This window comes from Syngnathus scovelli, chromosome 22, assembly GCF_024217435.2.
Source record: "Syngnathus scovelli strain Florida chromosome 22, RoL_Ssco_1.2, whole genome shotgun sequence".
Lineage (NCBI taxonomy): Eukaryota > Metazoa > Chordata > Actinopteri > Syngnathiformes > Syngnathidae > Syngnathus > Syngnathus scovelli.
Genome location: NC_090868.1, coordinates 5121909 through 5136341, shown reverse-complemented (window position 1 = coordinate 5136341; position 14433 = coordinate 5121909). Strand labels below are relative to the sequence as shown.

At 44.5% G+C, this 14433-nt stretch overlaps 1 protein-coding gene across 1 annotated transcript in view; it reads left to right on the top strand.

Annotated features, from left to right (window-relative positions):
• Positions 1–14433, top strand: part of plxna4 (plexin A4) — a 105918-nt gene that overhangs the window by 77577 nt on the left and 13908 nt on the right. Inside the window, exons 6-21 of the mRNA XM_049761660.2 lie at positions 1819–1942; positions 3373–3526; positions 4052–4151; positions 4221–4335; positions 8189–8389; positions 8793–8889; positions 9609–9799; positions 10440–10591; positions 10656–10779; positions 11223–11359; positions 11910–12077; positions 12217–12310; positions 12963–13202; positions 13268–13414; positions 13784–14018; positions 14085–14227. Coding sequence (XP_049617617.1) covers positions 1819–1942; positions 3373–3526; positions 4052–4151; positions 4221–4335; positions 8189–8389; positions 8793–8889; positions 9609–9799; positions 10440–10591; positions 10656–10779; positions 11223–11359; positions 11910–12077; positions 12217–12310; positions 12963–13202; positions 13268–13414; positions 13784–14018; positions 14085–14227 — 2422 coding nt within the window. The remainder of the gene's footprint in view (positions 1–1818; positions 1943–3372; positions 3527–4051; positions 4152–4220; positions 4336–8188; positions 8390–8792; positions 8890–9608; positions 9800–10439; positions 10592–10655; positions 10780–11222; positions 11360–11909; positions 12078–12216; positions 12311–12962; positions 13203–13267; positions 13415–13783; positions 14019–14084; positions 14228–14433) is intronic.

Sequence of the window (14433 nt, the reverse complement as noted above, 5' to 3'; positions counted from 1 at the left end):
ATGCTCCACTATGTGTGTGTGTGTGTGTCTGTGTGTGTGTCTGTGTGTGTGTGTGTCCACAGTGGGGTCATGGCCAATGGGCCAGGTAATGACTCTCCCACGGGCCCCTCCATGCGTTTTTGTGCTGTGTGGATCAGCACTCATAATGATAGCAGTGCTCGGTGTGTGTGTGTGTGCGTCTGTGTGTGTTTGTGTGAAGTGCGTTGTGACACAGTAACACACACAGCCCGGGGCTATTAGCATAGCATATATGGCTAATGCACAGGTTATATGCTAATTAGTTTCTCACTGGACTACACAGTGGATTTTTTTTATTTTTTTGGGGATAACACATTCCTTTTAAGCAGCGTTTTTATTTACTCTCATGTAGCGCATCATATTTTCAAACAAGCGAGTGTATAATTACAGGTCCGTCTTGATTGGAGACCTCTCTGGCCGGTGTTGACCTCATCTGCAACATGAGAGTCAATTAGCTCGTCAAAGGAGGATTTCGTGATGAAATATATAACTCACACATCAGGAGGAGCGGTGGAAGGCGGCGACAGATCCATCCATGGCCTTCTCTCGCTCTCTCTTACGCTCTCTTAATTGCGTCACCTTATCAAAGACCCCCCCTCCCCGTCCCGGGTGAGAGTGAGTGCTTATTAGTCTCCTTTCAGGGCCAATCTAATCCTTTCAACTCGCCTGTCAGGCGGCGGTGGTCAGTCAAATATCTCGCTGACAATGGCAGTTTACTCAGCAGACGAGACGGCAAAAGAACAATTGCTCGGGTTTGTACCGTTGATGTATTTACAAATCAGATAAGTAGATGGCGAGTGCACAGATAACAGCAATGTTGCCACTTGTCTTTTTGTCTATGTATGTGCATCGGTGTCTAATCCAAGGCCCGGGGGCCAAATACGGCCCGCTACATCATTTTATATGGCCCGTGAAGACAAATTTGACTTTGTGTCATTACTAAAATTACAAATTGTCTTCACTTTTTAAAAATAGAGCTATTGCTAGCAATTTTTTATGACCATTCATCAGTTTTTACTAGACTCTGATTTCAAAACTTTATATACTATATTCATCAGTTTGTTGTATAGTAGACGTTGACAGTCACAATGGCCGTCTGAGGAAAACTATTATTACAATACGGCCCGCAACAAAAATTTGTTTGACATCCTTGGCCATAGATCATGGGTGTCAAACTCACTTTTTTCGCGGGCCGCATTGTCGTCATAGCTTCTTTCGGAGGGCCATTATGACTGTCAACCCAAATAAATGCATGAGCACCTCATATTATATACAGTAAAAGCTACAAAACAAACTCGTTTTCAATTCAGACAAGTAAAAACTGGTCAAATATTTAAAAAAAAAGATATTAGTGAAGACAATTTGCAATTCTAGTAATGACACAGGAATTTGATGCACAATTTGTCTTCGCGGGCCACATAAAATGATGTGGTGGGCCGTATCTGGACCCCGGGCCTTGAGTTTGACACCTGTGCCATATATAGATATATATTAGGGTTGTGTGTCGCAGAATGGGATTAGACCACCCGGTCTAGAATTAAAAGGAATATAAGCCACTGGTTCCACCTGCACTTGGCATTGCCCATGAATTCCAGTCATTAAGACTTGCTTCCTTCCCAAAGACCTCACCTCCTCTCATATAGAGCCGTCATTGTTGTTTTTTTAAACACACACCTAAGTTGACTGGGGCTCCATTCACCAACCACTGTAATGAATATCCCCCCCATTGAGGAAATACGAGGAATGTTCCCAACAGGTGTGTCTTGAATAACATTCGGTTTCTTGTTGTTTTTTTCGCAGGTGCACCAGAAAGGAAAAATGCGAGCGGTCGTTGGAGCCTCGCCGCTTTGCGTCCGACATAAAGCAGTGTGTACGCCTCAGCGTACACCCCAACAACATCTCCGTGTCCCAGTTCAGTGTGACGGTGAGTCCACGTGGTTTTCCTGTGATAGTGACACTCGGAGAAGGTGATTATGATACGCTCGTTTTTGATTAGTGGCCACTCTTTACATGGATCACACGGCCTGCCAACAGCCACACAATTCAAATGGCGGCTGTGCAAATGAGCTGTCCTGTCCAATGAAACACTCGTTAACATCCCATAGTATTTGCTTGGCATTGTAAAGGGATGCTTGGCAGCTAAATGCAGCAAATGTCTCCCGGATAGTTTACTGCTCTGCACAAGTATTTGAATACAGTGGCAGAGTTTAGTTTATTCAGTTAAAGCATCTTTCCCCATTGAAATGAATGGAAATGCTATTAATCTGTCCCAGCCTACCAAAAAAAAACATTTCTACATGTTTTTATAGGCCTGAAGGATCTAAACATATCTAGGCAATATATAAATAGTCGTTAAAAAAAAAAAAAAAAGTCTCTCAACTGCCTGAAATGAGCAGGATTTTTTTCCCCCCACTACAGATTTCCCTTATACAAGTATGCGCTCATTCCCTCTCTTACCAGCCAAGGGACCTTTTTTATTGCAAACATTTGAAAATTCAAACACAGAGGTGATGCTAACATTTCCATTTCCCCTTTGAGCCTTAAATATGGTTTGTGCATGAATAGCCAGTGTGCACCCTGTACAATACTATTTGATTTACTGAGGTCAGGCCTGAATGATCATTTCCCATCTGTGTTGCACCGAGGGTCACGCGCACCATTGTTGCTTTCCCACCTCTGCGCCACTCTAATGGTATTCATAGACTGCGTTTGTGTGTGTGTGAGCGTGAGATCGGACTCATTCCGAGTGTTTAACCTTTTCCCAGCGTAGAGTTTTACCCAAAGGCGACGCCGTACATTTCCCCCAAGTGGATGATGGCAGGCCACAGCCTGGTACAAGACGACTTCCTTCACCTTTCTTTGACTTCCTATTAGGTTGATAACACAATGGAATTGTTTTTGTTGTATGAAAAGAGGCAAGAGAACTTAGGGGAGATGGAGGCCCTAGACCCCCGCAGTCGGACTTCATTAAAGCACAATCTAAAAACAGCTGAGCTCGGCCCTTACGCCGTTGCTGAGGCAGCTCTGACCAAGTGTGAACGGGCCTCGACGCAAATCAAAGCCTTGACCGAGGACCGCCGTAGACGTGCTTGTCCCATCAATATGTATATTCCGGTCTTGACCCCCCGTACATCTGCTTCCTCCATATTCAAGGACGGCTTTTTTTTTCCCACTACCACGGTCTTCAACGGCACAAAGTCTGCCAGGTGCTGAGCTGAGCCGAATCAGCATTTTCAAAAGCTGTTCGATTTAATCTTCAGGAACATTCTTAATGTTGGAACCATGGACTTCATAATCTGTGTTTAAAGTTTCCGTATGTTGACAACGTTTGTCTGTCTTCTATTTCTCCCAAAGTTGGTCTTGGAAGCTCACAATGTGCCGGAGCTTTCCGCAGGAGTGAACTGCACCTTCGAGGACCTGGCGGAGATGAACGGTCTGGTGGAGGGAAATCGCATCAAGTGCTTCTCCCCGGCCGAGAAAGAGATGCCACGTGTCGTGGTCGACAAAGGTAAGGACTTCTATTTCTGTCTTTTTCTCCTGGAACTAATTATCCGGTTTTTGGTTGACATCGCAGCCTTCAAGGTAACTTTTAGGGGTCTAATTAGAACGGATTCACTGTCAGGGGTGCTTTACCTTGATTGATGAATGATTCCCTCTTTGTTAGCCAGGCTAGGAGAACGAGTGGGCCGCCTTGACGGTGGCGAGGTGACCCATGCGCCAATGTGTGTATGTGTGTGTGAGTGTGTGTGTGTGTATAATGAATTAAACATGAAGCCCTTCATTAGAGCCAGACAAAAGGACACAGACGAGGTACAGCGTTTCATCGCATTCCCAGTTTAACTCATCCGAGACTCCCCCAAAGACAGCTTTCCATCCCGAGGGATACATGTTCCTACCTTATCGGCTCCTGCAAGGTTGCAGGGATGCTTTCGTAACTCCCCCCCTTAAGATACCGTTGCAACAAGCAGAACACTTGCGGCTCCTCCATAGCCGTGTGAACGAGTGATAAAATTCAACGCTGTGTTTCCTCCAGGCGACCACCAGATTGTGCAACTGTATCTCAAGTCCAAGGAGACCGGCTTGGCGTTCGCCAACACTAGTTTCGTTTTCTACAACTGCAGCGTACACAAGTCGTAAGTATTGTATTTTGGTATTGTTATGCTGAAATCGAGCACGCTGAAGGTTATTTTTTCTCCTGGTAGGTGTTTGTCATGCGTTAGCAGTCCGTACCAGTGCCACTGGTGCAAATACAGACACGACTGCACGCACGATCCACGTACGTGTTCCTTCCAGGAGGGTCGAGTCAAGAAACCAGAGGTGAGTTTTGCCAAACTTTGGAGACTGAAACACCTTTTTCCGGGAGTTGGTGTCTGGTTAATCCTTGCCCAAGGTGAACTATGATGAAGATCAGTGGCACTGGCATCCGTCTGGACGAGCGCAAGGATGCGGCGGGCCAGATTGGCTGGTTTGATGAGCCGTCTGCTCGCTATTGTGTTATCCCGCCAATATTTCCCCGGAGCGATTCAACGTGTGATATTATTGTCCCTCCTTCCCGACGTCTTCCATTATCCTTTTGAACCGTCTGCTTAGTCAGACCCCCGGTTTACTTTTCCAATTAACTCAAGCAATGCTGGTCAATATTGACTGAGGATAATAATGTGCCAATCCTCTTCCCATTGTGTTGCCGACTTCCAAGAAAAGCCACAAACAAAGCGGAGAGGGATTACGTATTTGCACATTAATGACATGGTCCGTTTTGATGAGCCGTGTTTGGGGAAAGCAGGTGTTTTGCAGCCTTAATGACTTTTAATGTGCTTTTATTAACCTCTCCAATCCGAGGTCGTGCACTTGCCTCGAGATTTCTGGACGCGCATTCACCGTTCCCAAAACAGCAACAAGTCGACGTTGATCTTTCCGCCTCCGATACAATGAAGAGATTCCGAGCGGCTTTGGGAATAATCCCTCCACGCTATGCTAATGATAGCCGTCGCGCCTCTCTCCCCACTGGTTGAGCTTGTTGTTAGTATGCACGGCAGTACGGCGTTAAAACCCGCGCCGGGCATGGAGCTGGCGCTGTTTTATTCATGTCGCTGGTGGCACGGGGTATGCAGCTCAGACACTTGCCAAACTTTGTCCTTCACGCGTCTCAAGGATTTAGCCGTTGGGATTAGCCTGACAACTAAAATATTCCCGGTCACGCCGTTACAGTGGGAATAAGCTGTGTCTGTTTACCCAATTAGCAATGTTTACCTGGTCTCTTTGGATGCAACTTTCTTATTAACCACATCACTTTATTCGAGTTTAGCGTTTTCCGCGAAACAACAGCCACAGCACAAAATGAGCATTAATTGCGTCGGAGTCACACCGATCAATTCCGAGGAGTTTATTTTCTACTGCTAGATTGATCGGGATCGTTTTATTAAACTAGCTAAATTGCAATTTTAATAGCTGCTTGTTGGGAGTGAGTCCATTGGAAAGAAAGTTGAAAAAGACCCTGAATACGAGAATTGAGCAAATCTCGTCAGCAGTAGAATTCCAGGAGAAAAGCAAGGAGCGTGTAACGAGGAGATATTAGAAATATCGAGGTGATGAGTGCACCTCAGGAGAAAGCGTCTTCAGTCGAGATCTTTACGAGGAAATGTGCGAAAACTGGAGATGTCTCTCATCTTCACACCTCACGCCGGTTATAATTACAAGACTTGAAACTACGCCGAGAAAGAGGCCATCACAGCTCCCACGCCGTTTCCTGATCCGGTGCTGTCGCCGCCCTTCACACCTCCCACCAGTCTCCAATTAGCGGATCTAAGCAGGTTTCAGACAAGAAAGGAACGGCGCGATGGAGTCTTCGCGTAGGGTCAGCGCTAAGGGTCGACTCGCTAGGGTAGCGAGGACTTGAGACTTTACATCTTCTGGACTCATTATGTGTTTGTCAATAGCTTTAAAAAGAATATGAACATTTTACACCTGTTGCTTAGCATCTTGGAAAATTATGAAGGCCATAATAAATCAGTGTTTATGTGGAATTAACTGTACCGATGAGTTTATGTTAAACCCAGCTAGCTTGTAGCCTATTAGGCTTCCGTAGAAGTAAAAAAAAAAAAAAAAAAAAAAAAGGAATCTTCAAAACTTAACTCAATTAATTCCTCAATTTGGAATTTTTTATTTGACTTGTTTTTAAATTAGAAGAAAAAAAAATATTTTAAAAAATGGGGAAATTTTTTTTTCGTCAATAAATCTTCAAGTTCAATTGCAATGTTTTGCTTTAGGTGATAAAAAAAAAAAACTACCAAATAACTTTTTTTAGGAACTTTTGCCTCTCCAAGAGCAGAGTTTGTCTTTTCCTTTTTTATCATCATTCTCCGCCCTATCTCTTAGCAGCGCGGAGCCTGATGCTGTTTTTATTTATGGGAATGTGCGATTGTGTGTGTGTGTGTGGCGGGCGTATCTGTGCCGCCCCTATTATTTATCACATCCCGAGAGTCCAAGAGGGGGTGTGAGTCTGGCGATAAACACGACTGACATTACATCAACGTAACGTCGACATTAATCTCAGAATGTGACGGCTGGCATCACCACTAGGGGCACACACACTATTTGTGATTTGGTTGTATATCGTATTTAGTATGTAATATACTTCATGATTTAAATACATTTACATTAGATAGTTTAGGGCTTTAATTGAGAACTTTAATCAATTTTAGTTGTATAGTATATATATATATATATATATATATATATATATATATATATATATATATATATATATATATATATATATATATATATATATATATATATATATATATATATATATTTCTAATAAAAATCTAAAATTAATAGTGTTAAAAATTTAAATTAATTAAAATTGTTAAAATTATATATATATTATATAATTATATTGTTATTATTAATTTCATAGTTAAAGGATTTAGTGGATTCAGCCTTAAAACACTACAAATACTACTGTCTTTCTTTTTTATTTATTTATTTTATTCTTAAAGCATATGAATCAACTTCAATTATGCTATACAGACATATATATATGTACTATATATATATATATATATATATATATATATATATATATATATATATATATATATATATAGTATATATAGTATTCCAGATTTTGTGATGCATTACTTTTTTGTATACAATCCTATTAATCCTTCCCTTTTATTTTTTTAAATCAACAATAATAAATAATAAACACGAACGAATGACTATTTTACAAAAATCAAAATTTATTACAATATTTCTACTGTATCATACCAAATCCTATTCAAGTCTTGAAAGATCAATAGGGGTTATATCTGTAGTTTTAGGGGTCGCTTACTCAGTAAAAGCAGGATGAATATTCATGGTGACCCAAAGGTGCATTTTGAAGCGCGCCTCCTCATTACCATGGCAGCGGATGATGCGAGCGCCTCTTCCTTGTGTTATTTATCTCAAGGAGGTGCTCTGTCTGTCTGCCTGCAATTTGTCTTCTTTGTGACAAAGTCTCGCCTTCGGACACCTCGTCATCAGCGTACGGTGCTATCATCTGCGTCTTCTAGATTTAAGTCACACTTTGCTTCTGTCAGGCAGATCGCATGAACGGCTGCCATTGTTCAAGTGTGTTAAGTGTATGCGTGATCACCCTACCACTTAAAATCATTCTCCAAATGTAGGGAACGCAAACACATCACCTCTCGCTCTGCGCGTATGTGTCATTTATCTATAATGACTTTGCGAATAGTGTCACCCCCCCTCGCTGAGGAGCCATCCAGTCAGTCACTCAGCCAAACCCAATCAAGTGGCTTTTAATAAACTCCACCCGAGCGTTATCGCCCGGTTAAACGTGCGCCGCCACGCTAGCTCGTCTTATCTGCTCTCTTCTACTTCTTCTTCTTGACATGAGTGACTTCCTGTCGCTTATTTTATTCATTCATTTTGCTGTGTATTATATTCCCATTGACCAGAATTTTGAATTTTTACCGTAATGGTCTTCCTCAAAGCCCTCTTGTTGTTGGTAAGGGACAGTTTTTGGTTTCTACCAAGTTAAGAAATGGTAGGAACCAAGAACTGTTGCACAATAAGAGGAGCTAGTTTCTATTTCTATGTTTGGCAGTCCTATATTGAATCACAGCCAGATAGCATCCTTGGCTAATTTTATCTCCGTCTCTCCCAGGAGTGCCCCCAGCTGCTGCCGGCTGAGCGTATCCTGGTACCGGTGAATGTGGTGAAGCCCATCACTTTGCGAGCCAAGAACCTACCCCAGCCTCAGTCAGGCCAACGGGGCTACGAGTGCCTGCTGACCATCCAGGGCAACGAACACCGCGTCCCCGCCTTGCGTTTCAACAGCTCCTCAGTGCAGTGTCAGAACACTTCGGTGAGCATCCGACTATGAGTGTTGGCAGCAGATTAGCATGGAAAAAAAGGCTTTATGCCGCTCTTGTGTTTATACAAACGCATCTCCTCCTTATGCCTGTCCTCATCACTCTGACTACTTGTGTGTCTATGGGATTAGTGTGCATAATCATCACACAATCCAAATATTGTACTTTGACTGAGCGCTGAAAGAGGGAAACTGTAATCTTGCCAAAGGAAAAAAAAAACGATGATTCTGACATCAAAATAGTCTTTGAAAGGTGTATGTGTGTGTTTATTGCTTCAGCCACCTGTTGCATACAGAACATGTTCAGTTTCTATACTCAGGAGATAATAACGGCCACTTTTTCCCTCACGACTCCCTGTTTTTCCCGCCTCCCCCCCTTCGGTTGCCGTGGCGACAGTACTTCTATGACGGGATGGAGATGAGCAGCCTTCCCGTGGAACTGACCGTCATCTGGAACGGCGACTTTAGCATTGACAACCCCGCCCATAACAAAGGTGAGCAGCTTGTAATTTGTTCGTTTTGCTAACGCGCACGTATGTAATGATAGCATAATCGCAACACACATGCCACAGGGCCATTCCTGCCCTTGGAGTTAGTCACCATGGCAACAGGCGGGCGGTGTGCTGAGGTGTAGCAAGTCACGCCTGATGTTTCCTTGTGGAGTGTTTAACTTCGTCTTTTGGATAATTACTGCGGCCAATCAAAATGAAGAACCAATTCTACACAGCAATTCCTACCAACAAGTGTTTACAATTACTTGGAGCAGCTTTTAAAAATAAAATAATAAGCCATAAGATGCCTCATCTAGTCCAAAGGCAAAGTTTTTATTCAGGGACAAGTAGCGTGATATGATTAAAGGACACTAATGTATTTTAAACATGTGCTCTGAAAAAGCAAAAATGAGTGATGGCTACCAGGCAGCAACAGCAGAAAAGAGGAATCATCATCTCCCAGGGCGTCACGAGATGGACAGATCACACCTCCGTCTAATCGTAATTAGGAAGAAAACGTCTGGCCTGTTGCCATGGTGATAGTATGTTAAATGTGCGGAGGCGTGAGGCACCACAGATAATGGCATAATGAGTGAAGAAACTCTCCTGTTTGTTGTTCTCTGCCTATTTGCTCTAATTTGTCACAGTTTCAGAGTGTGAAGCTGAAAATTTGTTTGGATTTCTTTTCTCTTCAATTATCGCCATGTTCTTATTGCGTGCAGTTCATCTCTACAAATGCGACGCCCAGCGTGGAAGCTGTGGCCTGTGCTTGAAGGCGGACCCTCTGTTTGGTTGCGTGTGGTGCAAAGGGGAGAACCGATGCACGCTCAAACAACATTGCCCGCATCCGGAGAATCAGTGGCTGGAACACAACGGCATCAACAGCAAGTGTACCCACCCACGTATTACGCAGGTGGGACTCCCGCCGGAATCCTTCAACACTTCAAAGTTAAACCCGGTTCAGGAACCGGAAGCAACCCCTGGCGGGTATACCGGAATGTAATCCCAGATTGATAGGTTGACCCACGACCTCCGTGAAGAAAGCGATGAAGCATTTAGTGCAGCATGACTCAGATTATGTCGGCACATTAATGATAGAATGAGGGGGTGGAAATGGAAGCTACTGAGGAGACGTTCAAGAGTGGAGCTGTAATGACAGAGAGGAAAGAAAAACAAGGCAGTGAGAAAAAAAGTAATTCAGCTTTTGTAGCAACGTAGCCCTCAATTATCTCGTCCCAAGTTTAATTGACGCATCGTTGACTCGCTTTTTTGAACCTACGCCTCGGTTTTTTGTTTGTTAATATACAGTGGTCCACCGGCCGCAAACTGGGGGGTCTTGTTAGTCTGGGACTAGTAATGTGGCGAGGATGATACCTCTCCCATAAAGCTGGCGCTCATTAGGATGCATGTGTGGGAGGTACATAAGCCCGAAGTCACTAAGGTCCATCCATCTGTGCAGATCTAGACGTTCAGTCAAATTATATGGCGATTACCATTTTGATAGTTTTGGACCCCCATGACTGGATCTGTCAATCTTTGCTTTCTATCTTCAGATTACTCCTCTACGAGGTCCCAGGGAAGGCGGCACCCTCGTGACCATTCGCGGCGACAACCTCGGCTTGGAGTTTCGCGAGATCCAGGGCAACGTGAAGGTGGCAGAGGTGGAATGCACGCCCATCCGGGACGGTTACATCCCTGCAGAGCAGTAAGTAGAGAGACTTTAGTTCTGACTTTAGAAGCGGCAGGTTTCCGTAACGTCTCATCCACAGGATCGTGTGCGAGATGGGCCGTGCCGAGAAGAGTCAGTACACGGGGAATGTCAAGGTGTGCGTTGGCGTAGGGGAGTGTCGGCCGGAATTCACAGCCAAGTCGTCCAAATACTACTACTTTGTGGTAAGAGTTCGATTTATGCAGGAATATAATTTATAAGGTCTTCCTAGACCACAGGTGTCAAACTAAAGGCCAGATACGGACCGCCACATCATTTTATGTGGCCCGCGAAAACAAATTGTGCATCAAATTCATGTGTCATGACTAGAATTGCAAATTGTTTTCACTTTTAATAAGATATATATTTTTTTAATATTTTACCAGTTTTTACTCGTCTGATTTGAAAATGAATTATTTGTCGGTTTGTTTTGTAGCTTTTACTGTATATAATATGAGGTGCTCATACATTTATTTAGGTTGACAGTCATATTGGCCCTCCAAAACAAGCTATGACTACAATGCGGCCCGCGAAAAAAATGAGTTTGACACCTCTGTCCTAGACTGTCGGCCAGGTCATAGTTCTTGTGTTGATGTTATTTTTAACCGCCCGCATATTGTCTGTCCAGATCCCAAGGATCCACAGCATCAAGCCTAACAGAGGCCCCGTCTCCGGGGGAACGGTGGTCAGCATCACAGGGAGCCATCTGGATGCCGGCAGCAACGTGTCCATTATGTTTAAAGACCAGCCGTGCACCTTTCTCAAGTTAGTCGTCCGCCGTCATGCCTGACCCCCCCTTGCACTTAGCCAGTCAATTAAAAGCACACACTGCGTCATATAAAAGAACTGCACAGACATTCCAGAGCCTCAAGAAATCAGATTATATTCAAGTCATTGGCAAAGCGAGCCGCCCCGGATTTATGATGTCCATAAATATCCTCCTAATGAGTTTCCGTTTTCCATCACGGCTTTCATGTCTTCTTCAATACAGCACCAAGCTCCTTCGGTAAGTTATGCTCTCATTTAGCTGATAAGGCTAGCGCGTGCTTGAGGGCGTGTCTCCGTGGTGATTGACAGCATCAAGATGTTTGCCCTTAAGAGCCGCCCTCACCACTAAATATGGTCGGAAAAGAACATCACTAGGCAATCATTCATGCATTCAAGAAAACCTTGGAAAAATCATGGCTAACTAATATCGTAAGTTAGCCTCATTCATCACTTTTCTGGAATCTAGCGTACATTCAGTTCAAGGACAGTTCAATAATTTAAGTAACCATTGCGTAATGTAGCCTCATTACATGGTTTTTATCCACAGACGCGATGGATTATGGCTAACGTGCCGTACGCACGCGTCGTTGAACGGCTACGGAAACGTGCCGGTGTCGGTGAGTATCGACAAAGCCCAGCTCCAGAAGGACCTGCGCTTCGAGTATGTGGAGGACCCCACCATCACCAAGATAGAGCCCGAATGGAGCATCTACAGGTAACAAGGAACTCAAATATTACAGACGTTCCTGCCAGACCTTAGACGTCTATATGCGTCAATGGCAGTAAATGATGCCAACTGTAAGTAACAACCCAACTGTGACATTTGGATTCTCATTATTTTCTCTCTTTTTCAGTGGCCACACTCCGGTGACAGTGACAGGAACCAACCTGGACATCATCCAAACACCGCTAATCAGAGCCAAATACAACAATCACGAGACACTCAACGTAAGTCGACTTGGACCGCTCGTCTCTGGCGCCACGATGACGTAAACGGGTCAAAAGTAGGGCAGAGTGAGCGGATTGAAATTAATAGAGGCTGATGAAATTTGTCTCCACGCATCTGCAATGATATCCGTAGAGATTGTCCCTTATCGGAATCTTTGTAGCTTTTATTCACCCCATACAAAGTTCTTTTTTCGATTTGACTGAAGATGAGAGACTGAGAAAGGGATGATAGTATCTACACGACATAATGATTTGGCCTTACAGATTTTCCAAGGTTTCATTTTCAATTTCATCTACATCAAACTCACACAGCCATGTCTTTGTGGGGTTAGTCTCCAACACACACACAACACAATCCAGTCAACTTTTAGCAAGGACACATGACAGGGATGTTTGGCAGACCTTTTCCAGATATGTCCAATGTGACGTTCAAGGACCCAATTAAAGCGACAGGCGCTGGTCGGCGTGGCTTCACGCTGAAGGTTATTGTTGGCGTTTCAACAATGTTTGCGCGAGGTCTTTTCTGGCACTGACAGTTCCATAGAGACATATCAGACAAAGCAGTCTTGTTTTTAAATGAGTTTTATAAATAGCAAAGGAAAAAGTCAAGGGCCAAAAAGGGAGACATGTCAAGTCATTTTGTCGTCTCCAGTTGTGCCAGGTTCTGAGCCCGACATCAATGCAGTGCCAGGCCCCGGAGCTTCCCATCAGTCTGGCCCAACAACAGGAGGCACCGGAGAGGCCCGATGAGTTCGGATTCAAACTGGACGACGTGCAGGCCGTCATGGCGCTCAACAACACCAACTTTATCTACTACCCCAATCCCGAATTTGAGCCTCTCAGCCCGTCCGGGGTTCTGGAGCTTAAACCCGGTTCGCCCATCATCCTCAAGGTACTGTTCATTCACACTCCACATTCTCTTTAAGGACCTTGAGAGGTTTTTTTGCTTTCCTCCAGGGACGGAACTTCCTGCCTCCCACCAGCAGTGGAAACGGAAAGATGAACTACACGGTTCTCATCGGAGAAAAACCGTGCATGTTAACCGTATCCGACAGCCAGCTGCTTTGCGAGTCGCCCAACCTGACGGGACGCCATAAAGTTCTGGTGAGTGACAGCAGGGCAAATCCGTGTTGGGACAGACAAATGTTGCCTTCTGTTTATCCGCACGCAGTCCCAGACAGACTGATTGTCCGTGTGGTTCTCATTGCCGCCCACAAGACAAACAAATAGGCCGTCTGTGCCGATTTGGACCGCAGGAAACTCAATAAGGACTCCATTTATGGCCACTTTGCTCCAAATGTTTCCTGCTGTTTCCACCTGGGCATGATTGCTTTGAAACAATAAGAGAAGCTCAAGTTTGCACACATTCAATTTGAATCAATATGTCTGTCTTGGAACAAAATCATATGAAGTAGTTTTTTTGTCTGGAGTCTAGACACAGAAAAGCTAAAGCTGCCCGTGATCTGTCCTCAGGCTCGCGTAGGCGGAATTGAGTTCTCGCCAGGCGTGGTCCACATCACGTCGGACAGCCCGCTAAGCAGCACGGCCATCATCGGCATCGCGGCGGCCGGGGCTTTGCTGCTCCTCGCCATCGTCATGGTGCTCATCGCCTACAAGCGCAAGTCTCGTGAAAGTGACCTGACCCTCAAGCGGCTGCAGATGCAGATGGACAACCTGGAGTCACGGGTGGCACTGGAATGCAAGGAGGGTACGAAACTCATACACGGGGGTCTTTTTCAAGGATGTGTTTTCAACAACTTTATTTCTCTGTTAGCTTTCGCAGAGCTACAGACTGACATCCACGAATTGACGAGCGACTTGGATGGCGCGGGAATCCCTTTCCTGGACTACAGGACGTACACCATGAGAGTCCTGTTCCCGGGGATTGAGGAGCATCCTGTACTCCGAGACCTTGAGGTATGCCTTCCTGGTCCTTCGTGATTCTGCATCCTAACCATGTGGGATGCCTTGTTAAAAATCAAATTAAAAGTCAGTCAGTCAGGTAAGAAGTAAAAATAAAATATCTCCTAATTTATCCCCGACGGTGACATTGATTGACAGCCATAATTGAGCGAGTCATCTTGTTCCATTAAGGTGATGATTGACCCCCATTCCATTGGCCT